The sequence below is a fragment of the Halyomorpha halys genome, unplaced genomic scaffold (assembly GCF_000696795.3).
Source record: "Halyomorpha halys isolate HHAL.00 unplaced genomic scaffold, Hhal_1.1 Scaffold1288.1, whole genome shotgun sequence".
Classification (NCBI taxonomy): domain Eukaryota; kingdom Metazoa; phylum Arthropoda; class Insecta; order Hemiptera; family Pentatomidae; genus Halyomorpha; species Halyomorpha halys.
In genome coordinates this window covers 172654-194486 of record NW_027112921.1, presented here as the reverse complement: position 1 = coordinate 194486, position 21833 = coordinate 172654, and the positions used below count along the sequence as shown (strand labels likewise).

Here is a 21833-nt window from a genome sequence, read left to right as displayed (position 1 = left end):
GCTGTTTACGTTCCATAGTTCCCGAGAAACAATTTTTTCCAAAAAAAAAATTTCATAACAAAATAACGAATAATTACAACTAATTATACTATTCACCAATTGAAAGTAGCAATTACGTGATGCTTCCAATTAAAAAGTTTATTAATTTCCTTTTTAAAAATGCTTGAGTTATCAAATTATGTATTTGGTAATTGGATGATTGGCAAATTATATGTTTCTGGAAAGAACTTTTAAACATTTAAATCAAAATCTTGAAATAAATCAAAGATCTCGATTAGAGATAATTTTCAGCATTTTGAGCAGGTGGATACAGTACAAGAGCCCAAGAGGAGAAAAAAAGGCAATTATTTCACCCCAATTTTTAATTAATTAATTAAAAATTAGGTATAATTACTAGTCAAAATTGATGAGTCTGCCAAGTATAAGTAGGGGGAATAAAAAATGGTGGTTGTTTCAAAACCTTAAATTTTCATTTGGAGCTCTAAATTTTAAAAACTACCAACAACACTAGAAAGAACATCATTTAAAGAAGATTAAATTTGCTAAAATGTAAGCCTTAATAGAGCTATTTACGTTCAATAGTTCTCTAGATATAGCTTTTTAAAAAGCAACATTTCATAAAAATGTACTGAAATATCAGTAGTTAGTTTATTTTGAGAAATCTATATCTCAGGAAATATCTAAAGTGCAGATGTATATTAGCACTCAAATTAAAGCTATTTTAATGAGCTATAAAGTAGTTTATGACGTTTATTTTCGTAGGAGTAGTATTTTTCATGAAATTTGCTAAAATAAATTGATTTATAATTGTTTGGACAAATTTTCATTAGCCAAATTAATATTTATATGTGAATATCATAAAAACTACTACCCCTACGAAGATAAATGTCAGAAACTACTTTATATAGTAAGTCAAATTTTCTTTATTTTGAGTATTGGCAGACATATGTGCGTCTTATGGATCTAGAGATATATGTTTTCAAAAATCCAACATTTCATACGAACAACTAGAAATTAACATTTTGTGAGTTTAGTTTGTCAAATATCATAAAAACTATTACTCTTACTAAGATAAACAATAAGATATTTTATAGTATATTAAACTAGCTTTAATTTGAGTACTGACAGACATCAGTACGTCCTATGCTTTCTGAATAAATGAAGTTTTTCATACATCAAACTTATTGTCCGAAGAATTATAAATCAATTTATTTTAGCAAATATCATGAAAACTACTACTCCTACGAAAACAAACGTCATATACTACTTTATAGTATATTAAACTGGCTTTAATTTGATTGCTAATAGACATCTCTACGTCACATAGTTCCTCAGATGTAGATTTCTCAAAATAAACTAACTACTGATATTTCAGTACATTTTTATGAAATGTTGCTTTTTAAAAGGCTATTATCTCGAGAACTATTGGACGTAAATAGCTCTATTAGGGCTAATATTTTTAGCAAATTTATTCTTCTTTAAATAATGTTCTTTCTAGTGTTGTTGGTAGTTTTTAAGATATAAAGCTCCGAATGAAAAATTAAGGTTTTGAAACAGCCGCCATTTTTTATTTCCCCTACCTAAACTTGGCAGACTCATCAGTTTTGACTAGTAATTATACATAGTTTGCATTAAGTAATCAAACATTGGGGTGAGATAACTCCCTTTTTTCCCGGCTCTTGTACTAATACGGGAGAGCTTCATTTTATGAAACGTCGAAAATAAATCAGCTCAAACTTAGAATTTTTGCTATAGTTAATAATTTATAAAAAAATCACTAATCAATAAATTATTATTGTACTTAATCATTTTCTATTTACTCTAACACTTTAAGTTATACAAACAGATATTATTGTACCAAATAAATTAAATTAGATCGTATATATAAATACAAACACTCACCACATACGCGTATACGTAACGATGCCTGCTTATATATATTAGTATTGTTGTTATTGTAATAATAGTAACTGAAAATTTTATACATAACTAATACTTATTCTACAATCTAATTCTTGATTTCCTTGCTAAAGAATTTAATGACGCGGAAAAACATGGAGTTGGGGGAAATACGTTACTTATTCCTGGATAAAAGCACGTTGATTGGAGTAATATCCGGTTAATTGTACTATATAACGCTAATGCGGGCACTCTTAGTCCAGTACCTAGTATCGATTATTTTATTTAATTCTATTATTGGGTTGGTTATACTTATACTTTATCATTTATTTTCTCCCTTTTAAACATAAAACCATAAGGCTTAAAAATAATTTCTAAACCTAACTTTTTCTCTTGAACGAATATTTTTCCAGCTTATAGTCTTAGATTATTTAAACTTCATCAATAGACCTCTTTACGCAAGCAGCATATCTTCCTGTTTCTTAAACACATAACTTAAACAATTATGTTCATCTTCATAGTTCTTAAAATTCTTGTTTTCACTTCAGTTCAGTTTTATGTATCTAATAATTATTAATAGACCATTAAAAAATATTGCACATGTCTACAAGAAATCAATGACATTTTTTCAAGTTCTTTCTTCAAAATCATATTTTGTCCATACAAGTTTTGATCTTGATAGTCGTTCGAAAATTTCGGACGGTTTATTATTTTATTTTTGGAATATTTGCAACGCCATGATGAAGAAACATTATAATTTTATTATGAAAAATTCACTGGAGACGATTCGACGAGTATATCTAAGTTTGAGTAGGAGGGTTAGTTGTGCTTGTTAACGCCGAGACCAAGCTATTACCCAATTGACCAGGATTGGACCAACCTTCTCTGGTTACGGTTCTTAGTCTTAGCTTTGTCTAACTTCACCTGTACATTTGAAGTTTTTTCATAAATAATAACTTCATTTTACTCATTTAGATTTTCCATATTTTAGGAAATGAGGTACTCCTCGCATGTGGAAATACTATTATATCATTTGTTTTTAACTGATATGTCAGTGTATAAAACTTCCGAATTTTTTTTCATCGCGAGAGACCGTTCAAACACCACAAGTAAAAAAAAATTTAAACGCTGAACTCACAATTAAAGATTTATAATCCGTTTATAAGTTTATTACACTATATAATAATAATCTTTATTTATTCCGAGACTGATCCCTTTAGAATAATATTAAAGATGTAAAAATTAGACTTTACAGCCTTAGAGTAAAATAGAATATTTTTATAATAAAAATGAAATTATAAACTATCATAATTATAACTATAATAATGAATTTGATAAGATAAAAAATAGAAAGAATAAAATAAAACATAAGGTGACTAACTTCTAATTAAAAAAATGTATACAGGTGAGCTAAAAATGATAAACAAAAAGGTACAATTACTGTTAATATGCATATTTACAATTTTAAACGAAAATCAGAAATATCAAACAGATATTATACAAAAAATAAATAAACCAACAAAAAAGGTAATAATAATTTAAAAATCCTCTAACAAATCGTAAATCTTAAGGAATATTCCAATAAATGAAATAAAAGGAAAACGAATGAAGTAATGATAATTATATGAGTTTAGATATTGTTACTAGATTTTTCATAAATATTAAAAAGATCCGATAATATTTATGATAAAGATTATCTCTCTGTCTATCTCTTTACGTCTTATTTGAAACTTTTAATTGTCATTCGTCGGGAATGGAGTGGAGAGGAGGTGGATGAAAATACGGGATTTGTAGGTTGTAAGGTTATTAGAACTATACCCTGTGGTATATTGATACGAAATATTGTCATTTGTGGTAAGGGAAGTGCAATAAGGTTTATTAAAATAAAATATCAGGGATAATATTTGATCCGAAAACGAATTGGGCAATTGTAGAATTTCAAGGAAATATTATTAGTCCTGCCATTTTAACAACGGTTAGTATTGACCTGCAACTCATCATTTCTTTTTTTCCAGCAAATTATAGTTGTTTTTATTTACTAAATAATTCAAAAACACTATCCAAAATTATAGTCTCAAGACTATAATTTGAGACTATAATTTTGGATAGTGTTTTTGAATTATTTAGTAAACAATTACCAGTCTCAAGAAAGAAATTTAAAGATTATAAATAAAAAGTTGTTTTTATTGGTAATCGGAATGAAAAAATTACTCTATGTACAAGTAGGACGTGATGACATCGATTCGTCCCTAAAAGCAGTTTTGGAAAATAAAATTAAAAAAAAACAAACTCTTCTTAAATAATACTGTTGATGTGTAATCCTCAAAAAGCTAAATAGCCCGAATAAAACACCTTAAAGTACAAATTATTGTAGTTCATACAGGCTATTAACAATAAATTATTTTCAAGCGTTTTTCATTGGCTGCTAAACCATTCGTCCAATCCAGCTTTGAACTTACGACTTTCCTATAGCTATACACGTCTGTTTCTATTTTCATTTTAATCTTTGTATCCTATGTTCACCAGATGTCTTCTTCAATTAAGTTTTCTTAGTGTAACGACTCTTCAATATCGCATTTGGGTTAATCAGCATTAGTTATTATATATATAGCTTGCCATAAAGCCATAATTGATACATAATATAAGCTAAAGTGCAAATACCTTTTACATTATACAGTAAGGTGATTTAAATTTCCTTTTTTTTTTACATTTTTAGAAGAAATTCAAAAAGTCCATAAAGTAAAAAAAAACATATATTGACAAGGAAGAAGAAATAAACAATTAAAACAGTTACACTTAGCGAACAAATAAAAAATATATATAAGAACATGGTGAGGGTTGCGGTGAAAAGAGAAACAAAATAGTTTACAACTTGTTTATTTTGCGACGTTTCGCCCCACTTGGAAGGGCTGTTCAAAGGTAAAGGTTGAACATCTGTATCCTATCTTCTATCTGATATTGTTCCGCGAGATCTAAACACCTCTCACGGTGAACTCTCTCTCTCTCTCTCCGAAAGCCTTGAGGATTTTTTCCTTAAGGAAAGGGACGCATTTTTCATATATTTCCTTTTTTTCCCTTTTCACTCCACCCTCTTGTTCGAAGACATTACTCTGAAATCTTACTGTCGGATCCAAGACCAGAGCCGTGCCTCCGATTTTGGTAAATACAACAATATCGGCGTATCTTACGGCTCCGTCGGTGTCAACGCAATAAACCTCCCCGAAGCAGGTGAAGTCTTTTTTTTTCAAGGCATTTCATCAATTCTTCTTTGACCCTGTGATACCGGCGTGTTAAGGAGGGAGTTGTTAAGGCATTTTCCCAGCACATGAGCTAGTGTTTCAGACTCTCTGGCGCATTTGCAACAGAGAGACACCCAACCTCTCCATGCTGTCCACTGGCTCCTGGGACCTACGCAGGGGTGCATAGTTGATATTTAGTTTTAGGGTGTACGTCTATATCAATATATTTCATTAATCTGGTCAACAAATATTTTCAGATATCTTGGATAGTATATTTAATGAACTGATTGGTCTGTCCATTTCTGAAGGATTCTTGTTGGGTTTAGGGATTGGTATGACTTTGGCTATTTTCCAGGATGGAGGGTAATATCTTAAACAGAAAATACTGTTACAAACTTTGTTAAGAAAGCAGTTTTTACTCAGGTATTTAACGACTATGCTGGATATAGAAACTTGACCGTGGATTTTTTAGTTTGCAGTGATTTAATTATTTTAGCTGTTTCTTCTGACGATATAGATGGGAATGTACGAGTTATTGGTCTCTTATAAAATTGTTTTACAAGGTTATGAACATTACATTCCTGATTGCTTGAGCCTATATTCGTGGAAATAAAATATACGGAACTGAGATATCCCCCAAGATACTCTGATTTTTCTTTTTCAGAGTAAGCGTACCCAAGTTTAATTGTTGAGTTTTGTTTTTTTTTTGGCAAGGCTGGAAAATCCGTTTGCCTTGTAAATTATTAATTCAGAAAGGTTAATCCTCAGTTGTTGTTTACCATACTGTTGTTGGTTTCTAATAACTTATGGGCATTTTGCGAAGATTGTGAAGTCTTCTTCTTTACAATTGCTGCTTTTCGGTGTAAAACCATCTAATATTATGATTTGTTCACGTGGTCTTTTGATAAATGTTTTTCTGCGAATTTTAATGTTTTAAATATACTTCTAGTGACGTGGTTGAAGTTAGTGATTTTGTACTATTATATTTTACTAAAGTCGTGAGAACGTTTCCACAGTATTTAATATTTAAGTTATCGAATATTACAACACATGATAGTTTTATTTCTGTGTCATGTTCAGGTGTATAGGTATGAAAATTTCGATTTAATGCTTTTAGTTCCTCTTTTTATTGTAGTGAAGACTATTTTACGTATAAAATACGGTTTTGTTATTCCTATATTTCATATTCACTTCTTTTAATTTTGTTCTGTGATTTTGTATTGTTTTATTTCTTTTCAAAAATCTATTGCCGGTTCAGGGAATCTCTTTAGTTTTGGACTTGTCAAATCCTTCTGGAGAACTTGGATATCTCCTAGCATTTATTGAGTTAAACATTCCAAAGACTAAGTTTGATATCAGTTTGGCGTTTTCTTTGTCTTTTCCCTTAATTTATTCTTTCGTCAACGTCTATTGTAAATTCTGAATCAGGTGTTGGAGATGAATGAATGATTCATTTTATTTTTACAGAATGGACTTTTTTTCAGTGAATCTTTCGAAAAATTGAGTCAGGCTAGTGTTGGGCTCCTATGAGGAAATTAATGGCACATCATCGAACCCTGATCCAGAGGATGTTTTATTGGTTTTACTGTGTGTGTAATGATCAATTCGAATATAAAACTGTAACCTCGCCCCCAAAATGTTTGCAGCAATAGACTGCGTGGAAACTAATATAAAATAATGATTAAACAGAATCAAGTTAATTTGTTGCTTTTGTTCAGTTGTTAAATGAATAATTATGGTATAAATCGCATATCATTTGAATGATATTAACATTCTCTCTATTTTTATTATAGAAATCATTGAGCTGTAACAATCGATATTACTATAATATCAATTTAAATATGCCTTCCTTAGAATTCTCAGTAATTTACAAACTTTATATGTTTATATAAATTCATAAAACGCTGTCTATTTCTGTTTTGTTCATTAAAAAAAAGTATTCTCAAAACTTTTATTTAAATTATTCAAAAATTTATTTTTTACGTAATTTTTCTACAAATTCTTTGTTGCAGGAAGATGCTTTTCAAAGTGAGCATCATTCTTCTCCCTGTAGTGATTGGTACTGCTATAGAACATTTAGAGCGCCACGTTACCCTTACAAGTAAGTATACCTCTAATGTAAATTAGTAAAATAATAAGTCTAAATATTTGTTTAGATAAATTAATCTTTATTGTTACAAAATCCTTGCAGATTAAACCTATATTTTATCGTTATTTATTTTCCTAATGAATTTTTCCAGATAAAATTTAATACCGTTCATGTCACCTCTGAAAGTATTTTCAACTCCTAGCTTTTATTGTTTTTTTGTCTAATAAGTGTATTAAACCAAAAAATAAGAATAAGTGTTACTAACCTCTATAATGAACTTTTGTAATGGACCAACAAAAAAAATTAATATTCCCTCAAATTTTGAGGCTTTACATCTCAAAATTCATAGGATCTAAAAATCGAAAAAAAAAAAAAAAAAAATGTGTCTGCCTGCCGCTTTTCTTCATAACTACAGATAATTTTTTTTTAGATGTGGAACCAAAGTTTACAGGTCACTCGAACATGATCCTCGGAACTCGTTATTATCACCTGCCTATTCGTTTCAAAACAGTGGTCGACCAGATCGGTGGTCCCTACGGCTATTTCTCGTCATTTGTGAAAGTAGAGAAAATCCTCAGTGTTTAGAAACAACGTATTACTTTCTCAATATACTAAAAAAAAAAAAAATGCAATTAAAATAGCTAACATACAGTGCATCGATCTAGTTTTGCTTTATTATTTTCAATAATGAACCTTTCAACTAGACCAAGAAAACAGTAAATTCTAACCCACAACAATAGAACATTGTAGGGGTATTCATGATCTTTGGTTTAACATGTTAAAGCGTGTTAAATGGAAAAACTCATGTTAAATCGAAAAAAATTGCCTTCTTTTACCGTGGTAAAACGAAATAACATTTAACATGGCTGAGAGTCTGTTAAATGGAGAATGACGTCACACAATAGACCAGTTGAGATCGCCGCCATTTTTGTTGTTGTGACAGCTCAGTTCTTTCGTGTGTTTGTGGTATTCATATCCCTGTTATTAAACCAGAATGGATAATTTTAATGATACATTTGAGAAAAAAAACAATGTAATTTCATTCTACTATCTGAAAATTTGTAAACGCTCGCCAGATAAAAATCTCACTATATGAACCATGTAATTATTCTTAGGGGACATAAGTCCTAGAATAAAGTTATTTTTTCATTTCATTTCATAAGCTAAACTTTCACACAAATTCCACTTTTCACTCACTCTAGGCATGTTGTAATTAATTACTTAAATCAAAACTGAAGTAAACAATAACATGAGGGTCTGGAAGGAAGGTTATAAACATAAAGGCTTATACAACAAGTTGCTGAGAAAATCCGCTAGGGGCTCTTATGCATTTAACGTTTAATATGACTTCAAATAGGGCTGCTCACAATCTTATAGTTATAACATTTAACTTGGTAAAACATTTAACATTTAACACAACATCATGAATACCCCTTGTGTATTGAGTATCCCCCACCTAACCTTTTGAAGTGACACATGTGAACTGTTCCTAAAGTTTGCAAACAAGTATATCAACATTTTCCATTTACAGAATTGTCATATTAAAATAAAAGTTAAAAAATAATTATTTTGAGAATTAAAAAAAAAAAATATTATTTTAATTTATTAATGATAAAGCTTTTATGTTTTAATTAATAGGTCCAGCAACTGAAGGTGTTTCATTCATTGGAGAAAAGCTGAATATATCATGTGAACCATCCTGCGACATCTATCATGATTGTGAAAAATCCTTAATTGATTGGTACAAGAACAATACCCAGTTAACATCACAATCACTCTCCCCTCGCATGAAACTGGCAAATCAATGGTATTTTCATAATTTTTTTAAATAAAACAAATCTAATTTAAAATGTTTCAATAATTAATATTATTATGAATTGTTGTAGGTTACGAATAATGAACATAAAGAAAGAAGATGAAGGCTTATATGGTTGTTTCTCTGTTTCTACTGCAGAATGGAGGAATTTTACTCTAATAGTAGAAGAAAAACTTCTTAAAGTTCCAGGAATGGGTTTAGAAGATGATGATGAAATAAATATGACTGGGGATAATTTAGATGATCCTGATTACGGAAAACCTTATTTTACTAATTATTCTGTCATGCATAATTACATAGCTAAAATAACTGGTGAAACCTGTATCTTGTCATGCCCAGCATATGGTACATAATTTACTGAATGGAAAGATGTAATTTTACTTGACATTGTATGTATAATTGGCATTATTGTTTTTAGGTATTCCTATTCCTGATATTAAGTGGTACAAAGATGGAAATCAAGTTGAAATTGATTATAATAAATATACAGAAGAAGATGAACAATGGAGTTTCATTATTCCAAACATTGGTAGAAATGATGCTGGCAATTACACATGTGTCTTAAAAAATCAATATGGTACCATTACACATACTTCCAATGTTCAAGTTTATGGTAAAGTTTTAAAAGATTTAATTTTCCTATTGATCATTTGCTTTTGTTTGTGTGATTTCGTTGTAAACCCCTTAATTTTCCAGTATGTAGGGGTTAAAGTTGTATAGTCAAATTGAATGGAATTACATTGTCAAATTTCAATTCTGAAAAATTACTGACTTTTAAACAAATCCAGGAAAGGTATGTTGAATTAGATGAAAATCGTCTAAAAATTGACATTCAGAAAATTCAGCTAAAACACTTTGAGAAACTCCAATCAACCCATGCCAATACAATTAATTATACAAGTAATTGTACAAGATGGGTACAGGTACCAAAATGAAGGAGAACCATTTTCGTTTAATTGAATAGGAAAATATTGGTTGGAAAGATCTCAAGATAAGTTGGGGAAACAGTATATTAATAGCTGATTAAAAAGTATATACTTTTTTTTTTAATAACCCCATCATTACAAGACCAACATTACTTACTAGATCACCTAATACCAGTAGTTACTACATTGTGGAAGTGGGGTTTTTAACATATAATCTTCATTGCAACCAATTCAAAAATAAAACATAAAACAGGTTGCATCTGTCAGAATAAAAGCATTTATTTCTATTATACTACTATGCACAAAGCAAATGTATGTACTTCTATAATGCTACTGGCTTACATGTACATCTGCACAAATGGAATAACAACCACTGCCTGGTAGTGATTTACTATTGTAATTTAGTTTTAGAAATCTCTTTAATTTGACATTACTATGTTGTTAATCTTTGTGTCTCATTTATTACAGAAAATTTAAAAGAACTGCCTCTAGTTATAGAAAGTCCTTCTAATATAACTGTGAATGTAGGGGAATCAGCTAATTTTGAATGTAAAGTTGTGGATGACAATGTATCTAAGACAGTACTTTGGCTAAAGCACAGCATCAATCCTTTACATTTGAACTTAAGCAACAGCCAGCAATTAGAACAATATTATGTGAGTTTAATAAGAATTACTTTCACTCAACAAAAAACTTTTTTATATTAGATTATTTAAATTTTTTGAAGTTATTTAATTAGAATTCATTTTAATATACTTTTATGAAATAATTCCTACTCTAAAAATCATAGAGGGAGTAGGAAAAGCAACAACCTTTTTTAATACATGATATTTAAACTTCTAATGTATATGGCATTACAACCCTAGCCTCCTTAAGGAGGCAATCTTCACCAGGAGCCTCAAAACCATGTCAAGAAACAACCTCCATGGTCTGTCGCCAATATAATAATAATCGATAGCCAAATGTCTATATATTCAATCTCGACTTTTCTCACCAAAATTCAATAAACTCTTTTCAGGTCACAATAAAGAGCTCCTGGTCGTAAAGAACGTACCGGGCCACTGATGTTGTAACCACCAACTTATTAAGATAAATTGAATTTAATAAGTAGAAAATAAAATGAACTATGAAGTGGCTTAAAATCCCCTAGTTTTGTTGAAATAAAATTTCCCTTGATTAACTTTGAATATGAATCAACCCTGAATATATGTCAACTCCAAATATAAGTAAACCCTGGATTTAATAAGAGGGTATTTCAGGATAAAATCCTCGACCTGTATTTGGGCAAATATGGTAATTCTTTTTGTTTATCTCCAGAGATAGATCATCAGAAGTTGTTTTAATACTTCCCAGAACATTAAACAAACATTAATTTCAATATAATTTTATGATTTAATCATTATACTGAAACAGACAGTGAGATGGAAATGAAAAAGAAATAAACCTTTTTGATAAATGAGATTTAAACTAAATTAAGATGAAAGTTTATTTAATTTATAATCTTAAACACTTTCTTGAGACTGGTTAATTTTGTTAAAATAAATAATTTAATTTCTATCCATTTTGGTCTTAATAGTTGAGACTAAAATGGATAGAAATTAAATTATTTATTTTAATAAAAGTTTATTCTATTTTACCATTAATCTGAATCTCCCAATCTTTACAACCTGGACAGCATTTAGTCCGTTATAAATATCTCAGACCACCTATTATTAGTTTGTTCATTATCTACATTGCTGATTAACTTTCATGACTCCAAATATTCCGTGTAAAATCTTTCTCTCAAAAACCTGCAAGCCTTGCCACTGGTTTTAGGTTTGTATTTTTTATTGAGGTTTAAAAGATTCTCTGCAAGATCACATTTTCATTAAAACAGACTTTAGTATATTTCCACAAAATATAACTCCTGAAATGGTATCTAAGGCCTAAATATTGTTGTTAGCAATATAATTATTATTTTGTTCTAATGACCACAGCACTATCATGATTTGTTATGGATTTAAGGTAAGTAAACTGGGAAACGTTTTCAAAGGTATACCCTCTCATGACAATTTTCTCATCAATATTTTATAACAATTATATTCAATGTCCATCAATCAAATTAATTTGCTGATTTTTTTATTTTTATTATTTTGTAAATACAGGTCAAAAGCAACAACAACACCCTCTCCATACGTAATGTTCAAACATCTGATGAAGGATGGTACACATGTTTAGTGATCACTCAACAACGAAAAAATATTAGTAGTGCTTGGCTAGAAGTTACAGAAGAAGGTTTGTTAAATTAATGACATTTTTAAAAGTAAATGGTTCTCTATTTAATAATAAGATGGAAATATCTTATAAAGACACTTTGAACATGCCTAGAATGTATTTTGGTTTTATATACCATTATAAATGATACTGTTAAATAAAAATAAAAATAAAAAAATAAATTAAAAAAAAAACTCCTAAGAATAACAGTAGTTATCCCCTGCTTAAAACGAAAAAATCTCATTCAAAAAGAGAAAAATTAGCTGAGTCATAATTCAATGAATTAGACTTTTGATTTTGAGCATTATTTTTATTTTTATTTATTTTTTAAAATTTTTAATAACTAAAATTAACAGTTTTGGAAATTCTGTTAGTTTCTACTATTACCTACGCTATCATGATTTTGATTTTTTTTTGTAACTAAAATCAATAGTAGTGGAGATTTGATTAATTGATATTATACTAGCACATTAACTTCAATTTTATTTAATTTTGTCATAGTAAATTAAAAGTTTATTTAATTTGCTTAATATATATTATTTTATCATTTTTTTTTCCAGAAAGAAAGTTGGCTGGTTCTTTCAATGACTCAAAACAAGTAGCTAAACCTGTTTTTACAAAACCAGACAAAATGCACAAAGTAGTTGCTAAGCCAGCTGGCAATACTTTACGACTGAAATGTCCTGCTGAAGGTTTTTATCATAATGAAATTCTAATCTTATAAAATAAGCATAGTTGAACTATATGAATCTAACTAAAAATATTTATTTTAGGTAATCCTGCCCCTAACATAACATGGACTAGAGATGGCATGACTCCTAAAAGAAACCTTGGTTCGGTCCAATACAGACAGTGGTCAATAACTCTAGAAGATGTTATTCCTTCAGATTCAGGAAATTACACCTGTATTGTGTGTAACTTGTATGGATGTGTTGATTATACATTTAAGGTTTTGATACAAGGTATGTATATTTGGTTGATAAAATATTTCTTATTTAATTTTAAGAATAAAATTAATTAATTATGTTTTCTATAATTAATTTATACATCTATTACAAAAAAGTTGACTCATATATTTCTTAATTTTAATTAATTAAAACTGATCATTTTGTAAAAAATAATAAATAAAAAAGGTTTATTAAACCTTCTCACTTGATTAAAAAGTTATAGTAGTAGCCTAATGTTTTGTTAAGTAGCTCTCAGGCTCACTTGTGCAAGAAGCATATGTCAGCTTAATTTTATTCAACAAGGGATAGACACTATTTTTTTTATGGGCCAAAGGATAGAATATAAACCTATTTGAATTCATCTTTCCATCCTCAATTTTAGTGCCTAATATTGTAAAAAAAATAATAAACAACTTGTTAAAGCTGCAGTTACAACATTGACTTTACTACAACTAAAATGTTTTGTAGTAGTCTCCTTATCTAAGTAATTATGTTGTAATCTAATTGTATAAAACTTAGAAAGCAAATAGTTTTTATGCCACAATTTTATTTGGTTTGAATGAATTCCATTTAGTCGATTTTTAAACATAAAATTGTTATCTATGCACAATCAAAAATATTACTCCTAGTTTTAGTTGACAAAGAGATGGATTCATTAGAGATGCACTTATACCTATACAGATTCAACAATTGCTGCAATAGAAAATAATACTATGATCCTAAATGAAATAGTTAAACAAGATTGAACTTTTGAACCACCAAAAGGCCAAGCTGAGTGTTATCAGAATCAAAAGATTAATTGAGATTTCCTTCTGAAATCTTTCATGTCAGGTTTAACATCCTTTATTCTCCTGATTCTGAATATGATACTGGTAATGATGGGAGGAACAAGTCCGGCAAGTGGGCCTATTTATTGTTCATTGTTGCTAACCCTAAGACAGACCAATAGAATGACTCTTTTTATAACTTTTATTCCTCTATGTTGAACCTTTTTGACTTTATAATGAAATTTAAACGGAACACCCAAACAATAGAGAAAGCCTCATTTTCTAGGATTCTATCAGAGTCTAGAAGCCTACATCTTAGTGCTGCGTACCGATCACAATCTGCTATGTAATGTAGGGCAGTTTCTGGGGCCTGTTCACATAAGGGGTGGGTTTCATCACGAACTACTCCACAAATCTTAAGGTGTCTTTTAAGTCTGGAATGACCAGTAAGAACTCCTATTAGCAATTAGAGGTCATTTCTGTTAGGCCACTTAGTTCTAGTATCTTGGCCTATCTTAACCCAATATATTCCCTTCACTCCTTGTCTGCTACCTTCCATGTCAAAACAAGGACTTCTTTGCGCTGATGCATTTTAGAGATGTCAAGGAATAGTTCTGGCCCCATAGAAGGGTGGTTTCTAACGAGCTGGACAGCTTTCTCATTACCAATGATTCCCTTTTGTCCGGGGACCCACACTGACTTAAGCTTCTTTGAGCCAATGACTCTAAAGTTTGTTTACACTCTCTCACCAATGTCGAGGTAACTTTAGGTGACTCAAGGGCTTGAAGGGCAGACAGACTATCTGAAAAGATGGTGATACCTGTCCTTTCACAGCTGATGACTTCAGGGCATGTAGCTGCCAATATAATGGCAAACACTTCTAACTGAAAAACAGTTGTGTATTTCTCTAGTGGGAAACTTAGTTCTATGCCTAAATCTTCTATTTAGACTCCTGCCCTTGTTAGACCAGTCAAATCCTTTCTTGATCCATAAGTGAAATAGGGCAGATAATCTCTTGGGGTTTATACTGAACCTTGTACCCAATCCTTCTTAATATGATAGGGAAGATCAGAATATGTCTTCAGTTATGACACAAAATGAAATATATTTTTATGTTGGGAATAGGCATTTACAAACTAATTGCCATACAAAAGACAGTACCTAGCCATTCTCTAAGTTCTTTTATCTGGAAGTAGTTAAAAAAATCAAACAAAGACTGAATTTATTTATTTAACTTTATTAAAATTATATGTGTTACACATAAATAATAAATCTTGTTACAAAATGGTAATAATATTCAGGGGCTTCACTGTGTGCTCCAGAATATCTTCCTAGGTAGTTCCTGACTTGAGTTTTAATTTAAATAATGCAGTTTTGTTGACACATCAATGTTTGCTCCACACAAAACTATCACAAGGCTTAGATAGGGGCCTCATTCCTCACTGAAATGAATTATGAATTTGATTTTGTTTATGAAGGCTTAATTTCTGTGAGCTCTTATAGTAGATCCTCATATAGATTAAGTAACAATTTTAGTTTAGTTATGATAACTTTCTCAGACATGTAAGTCTGTGATAATCTAAATTGTAAAAATGCTTAGGAAATGAAAGGTTGTTCCATATGATCATCTCAAAATCTGATTTTGATTAGCAACTACAGCAATGCCAGAATGAATAATATTAAAATATTGATTTAATTTGAATTTTTTATTAACAATTAATACACTTGAGTTGTACTCATTAGGGTCATCACATGGGTGGGATATCATAGATCAGAAGCAAAAATAAAACTTAAAATAAAGGCTGTTCACATCCATACAAATACACTCATTGACAGACACTCAGACCATTTTCTGAAAATTGATTATTGAGACTCAGGGGACTTTAAAACTCACATTCGAAGTTTTTCATGATTGAAATACTTCTTCTTACTAGGTATATATTTCATACATAGATAAATAAAAGTAAAGAAAGACTGTGGATTTTTTAGAAATAAATTTAATGTCCTGATCTACATCTTGTAGATATAGATATTCAGTTACAGATACAGGCCTGGTGGCCCTGTCCACGCTTCTTATAACATTAAGTTATAGTTCTCAACAGATAGAGATAATTATTGTCTTTTAATAATTAAAAAAGAATAATTTCCATCCTATCCTAATTAGCAGTTTGTGGAAAAATGAAGTGTTAATGTCGACATCAAAATTTTCATTTTGGATGTATAAAATTGGCTATCTTTCAACTCAAAGCTTGACAAATCATATAAAATCAGAGAGATGTTGCAACATTTATAAATTCAAGATGCTATTTTTGGAATTTACATGGAAATATTAAATTAAAAGTAACTGACTAAAATAATATATTTTATATAATCATTAGAATATTATATTAACAATAAATACATTTATAAGAGTGAAATTATAGAGGTTTTGATACATAGTTGTAATTTGTCATTTAGTTCTGTGAATTTGTTTCTTTTTGCTTAATACTGTAACTTAAAATGAAATATGTATTTTCAAAATCAACATATTCTAACTAAATGTATTGGGTTTCTAGAAAGTATTGATGAGAAAAATCAATTATGTCCTATTTAATCAGTTCATTTTTTACAGCATGGTTTATTGAAATAGTTTTTTTTTATTTATAAATCAGCTCATTCTTATAATCTTTGTTTTAGTTTTCTAGTTTATTTTTATGTTATACAAACTTCTTTTGTAATTTCAATAATATACAGTTTAAAATAGGATTTATTCCAAATTTTCTATATTTTATTCCTTTCTGAAACAGAGAGATATCCTCACAAACCATACATCAAGGAAGGATTTCCAAATAACTTGACAGTACTTGTTAATTCAACTGCTGTTCTCAGTTGTCCTCTATTGTCAGATTTAGAACCATACATTGAATGGAAAAAATCTGCTAGTTTAGTTTATGGTGCTGATAATACTCCAACCAATGGCACTCTTATTCAGGTATTAAATAAAAAATACACATCAGTTACTTCAGTCACTAAAACAGGAGATTTTTCATCCATTCTACATCACGTTAAATTTTGTAATTTTTTTTTTCAACTGTAAAGCTCAAAATATTTAGTTATAAATTACTTAATTTATTACATTTCAGTACTAAAAAGGTAAGTTATGAGATTTTATTCTTATCATCCTGTCTAGTAAACCATGTTTGTATTCTTTCTTAAATACATTGTAACCAAAAATTTCAAAACAGTATTTGTAGTATATGAACTACATCAGCACTACAGTAGAGTAAATAATTAGCCATTATCTTCATGAAAAAATGATTTCACCATGTATATCATTATCATTGTAAAACAAAGTAAGTCAGAAATACATGTGTGCACAGCTGATATTAGTTATCATTCCTAACTAATATATCTTTCCACTTCTGCTCACCCAAAATGCTCCTAATTTTTATCCACTATCTCTTGAGGATCGACCAAACTCTGTGCACCATTCACAGTATCATTTACACCAAATCATGTTCAGGTTCTATCTATCCTTCCATCCTACTAACATGCTGAAGGTACCCACTCTCAAGTTACAAAACGAAATTAAAATCTTTAACTCCATTGGTAGTACAGAATAAGTCAAGAATGAATATAGATAAAGCGAAGCCATCCTCGCTGTTTCTAAACACCTCAGTAATTATTCTTAATTTCTTGAGTTATCTAAATAAAGCAGATAGCCTCTTGGTGATCTCTATTAATTCCTTGGAGACCCATTTGATCAACACCTGTTTTGGAATAAACTAATTTCCCAAATCATCCAAAAATCTATTGCTATCATCAAAGAGTTCTTTAGATTCCATAATCCCGAAATTTAACTATGACTATTGTTGTATAGTCTATGTCTATCTTTTTTTTTTTTTTTTTTTTATGACCCCCTTCCTGGCTGAGTTGGGCAAAGATTAGCTATAGTTGAAACTAATGGCTAAAACTGCCATGAATATGATATGTATTTATCAATGGTTCATTCTTGACTAAGGGTCGTATCCATGGCAATTTTAGCTATTAGTTTAAACTATAGCTAATTTTTGCTCATCTCTGCTTCCTGATCATTTAACAAAGGTTAACCAACCTCTTTTAACATTGGTGAGGAGCCAAGTTTTTATTTCGTGGGACACAGTAATAAAAAAAGTCAACATCCACGCCAGATTCGAACCAGCACTGCTGCAGTCATGAGGTAGTCACTTAACTACCTCAGCTACAAATGGCCCAGTTTATGACTATCTGGAAAACTTGAGGTAAGACTGAAATGACTAATGGATTATTTTTAAGTCCAGGGTCTTCAGGTGCTCTCATACCTCTAGTTGCCCTACCAAGTTAAGGTAGGTTCCAGGTTGGAAGCTTTACTTCCATTTTCTAACATCAATACTTGTTCAGCATTTTCTTTTCTAATCCTTTAAAAACAAAAGGTCTCCCTACATCTTTAATTGGTCCATTTATCTCCATTAAGTTAAATATGGTTTGTCAAAATATGTTTATCCATTATTTTGAGTATTATCACATGATCTGAATAACATTAATTTAATCTCCAAGTCCTCATATATATAATTATTAAGTACTAATGATACTGTCAACTAGGGAATGTCATGCTTTCTAAATAACATTGAATTTGTTTACGAAATACATACGATTTTCATTAATAAAAACAAAAAAAATGTTCATTTTTTGATAATTGAGCTTTACAGTTGTCTAAATAATCCTTAAATGGCATAATAATAATGTTATCAGTTAATCAAAGAATGATACTGCTGAAACATTGATACTCAAATAAATGAAGTTTAACTAAAAACCTATTTTTCCTCTAATACACAAACTTTTTTACAAAACATTAAAGTTTTGAATAAGCAACATGGTATCAAGAGAAAACAACTTACATATTTTATATTCCATTGGTTTGCACATGTTTCAGATTAAGCCAAACAGGTATTTGTGTCCAAGTTCCAATCTTAAACAAAATAAATATGGAAAATGTAGTATTTTAATATTTTTCCCTCGATTAAAAGAAATGCGATTGTGTAAATTTTGTGGCTGAAGTGCACTGATGTAATAATTATTATGTAATGATATACTTTAATGTTGTTATTATCGTTATAGAACGCATGTACCACAGACCTATTCTGACAAAAGTCCCCCAGAACATCACATTGGTTGTTGGTTCAACTGCTTCTTTCGACTGCAAGATTCTTTCCGATTTACATCCTCATCTTCGTTGGTACAAGGGTCACACCTCAAAACCAAATCATACACTTAGCTTGGTGAAGGTATTAATTCAGCTTGAATGTCAATGTTTCAAATATTAGTTGATGGAAATGTTTAATACATATTTGCAATATTACATTCTATTAATAAAATAATAATGCATATTGAAACAATTAATTTATTATAGCATGAGCATGAATATAAATTCTGAGTAGTTTTCTTAATCTTCTAACCAGGTTAATTTGAGAGCAATATTTATACTTTTAACACTAAGATAGAACTCAAAATTGGGGAATACTTATCTTTTAATGAATGCATGCATACACACGTGTATATATGTGTATATATATATATTCTCAATTAAACATTAACTTTTATCTTTAATAAGTAAGCAGTTTTAGAAAGGTTGTCTCTTAAGCGAACATTTCACACTTGAGCTGCTTATAAAAAAAAGTGAAATTTGATGATCTATCTTGACTGGCCTTTTTTTTATTTCTCTCCTCGGTTCATTATTCATCAACTTACTTCTAAATCATTATAAAATTTACCTCTTTCTATTTTTCTACTAAATATCTCAGATTTGTATTGTTTGTCCAGAGCCATTTTTTTATTTCTTTCCTGATTACCTTAAAATTGATTTAATAATTTCCTTCCAATGATTTCACTTTTCGAAAGGCACCATGAAAATTGTTTCTTTAATGTAAAAATTACCTTTTCTTATAGTTATAGAAAAAAAAGTTATTTTTTATCCACAAACATTAAAAAAAAAAAAATTAACCTAAACATATGAACAAAAATAAGGCATGTAGATTTTTATATATTATACATTTTAAATTATCAAGTAGATGTTAAGATATATTTCTTTTTATTAAGCATAATACAGTGGACACCCCCTAGATGCAGGTAAAGAGAGAATGAAATTAACCAAGTTATAGGAGTTAGGGGTACCCATACTATAGTGGGGCAGACAAATTTAAATTATTGGAAGAACTGTACAAACATATATGTAATAAAAGATGCTAAATTATATTTAAAAAAAGATATTGTACATGATTAATAACAAGTCATAAAAACCGGGTTAAAAACAAAATTTAATTTATCAGTATATATTTCACTAATTAGTTCTATTGTTTCTCAAAAGTACCTGTTATTTTTATTAAATTTAAGACCCTTTGCTTTGTCTTCTTGGTTTAGTGGAGGCTACTTAAAGTACTTTTAAGGGCACTATGATGATTTATGCTCTTCCAGTTGAGACGTGAAAAAAGCAAATGGAAATCAAAAGTACGTTCCCAATCTACTTAATTCCTTGCATTACTTTTTACTTTACTATGTAGGGTGACTAGATAATTATAATATCATCATCTCATTTTAAAATTGATCAGAAATTGGGCCAGGGCTAGACCCATATGATATCTGAATCCCTAGTATAACCAGTAGTGCTATAATGAGGATCCACTGCAGTAATATAGGAGATCCAAAAGTATGGTTAACTGTGTAGTTAATAATAATAAAGAAATAAAAAAAAAAATGGCTGCTCAACTGTGTTGAATTGCCAATACAACATACTGATTTATCAACAGACAATATTGAAACAAATTATAAAAATTGAGTTAGATGGGGCAAGTAGAATACATTCTAATGTGGTATATTATAATATAATTATAATCTTGGGATTTTTTTTATCCATAGGATCAACAAAAGCGGAGTCAAAGCTTAATATGGGGATGTAGGATTCCCAATGATTCCAGAATAATTGCTTCATCTATACTCTGTAGTTGATTCTTTTTGACACCCAGCCTCTCCAAAACTTATGTACTTATTAATTGAGGGATGGTTCCCCTATTCCCGGGCCCAGAGCTCTTTTTCTGGAAACCTTCATTCAACAAATTCTTTTCTGTACTTTTCCTGTTCATAAGGAATTCATTTTATGTAGACATCCTCTTTTTCCACATGCACCTTGAAACCCTGATCCAGATTATTTGTTTCATACCTTATTGTTGGATCTATTATTAGTTCTTCCTTTTTTTTTTTTTTGCCGCACAATGCACAAGAATATGCACAAAGCTCACTAAGCCATCCATTTCCAGGCAATATACTTCTTGAAAAAAAAAATTCTTCAGCAATTCGGCTATTTGTTTTGTTTTTTTTGTATTATTATGCCAGCGGGTGATAAAGAGGATATTGTTGAGACATTTGCTGGGATGTTTTACTCTTTGCCACATTTGGTTAGTAATAATAATAATAATTTATTTATTTGTGTATGGAGCAACGCCTGTACAAATAGAGTTTGCCTGTAAAATACATACTTAAATAATAATTGTAGTAATGTTACAAAAATGGTACATTAAAAAACATTTACATAAACTAATAAATGATAAATAAAACATGTGCTTAATATAAAGTCTAAAATAGATTTTTTAATGTCTCAGTAATTTTAAATTGTTGTAAGGTTATTTTAACTGAATAGTCAAAATTGCAGATTTAAATTATTATATAAAATTCTATTGAGAATCATTTGAGCATAATAAAAACTTTAATTTTATTATGTTTTATAAAAATTTATTATCAAAAGAGAAATAAAAGTAAATAATCTCATAAAAGTGAAATTTTTTTTATTAATTGGTTTGGTTTTATGCTTGCATTACACATGAGGAACTTTTGAATGCCTTTAAAAAAA

General features: G+C 29.5%; 1 protein-coding gene across 1 annotated transcript in view; it reads left to right on the top strand.

Moving 5' to 3' along the window:
* Positions 1–21833, top strand: part of LOC106689173 (fibroblast growth factor receptor homolog 1) — a 66038-nt gene that overhangs the window by 32568 nt on the left and 11637 nt on the right. The window contains exons 2-10 of the mRNA XM_014434032.3: positions 7151–7239; positions 8866–9034; positions 9114–9388; positions 9462–9656; positions 10438–10625; positions 12114–12243; positions 12783–12914; positions 12996–13184; positions 16723–16907. Of these exons, the coding sequence (XP_014289518.1) occupies positions 7155–7239; positions 8866–9034; positions 9114–9388; positions 9462–9656; positions 10438–10625; positions 12114–12243; positions 12783–12914; positions 12996–13184; positions 16723–16907 (1548 nt within the window). The 5' untranslated portion in view covers positions 7151–7154. The remainder of the gene's footprint in view (positions 1–7150; positions 7240–8865; positions 9035–9113; positions 9389–9461; positions 9657–10437; positions 10626–12113; positions 12244–12782; positions 12915–12995; positions 13185–16722; positions 16908–21833) is intronic.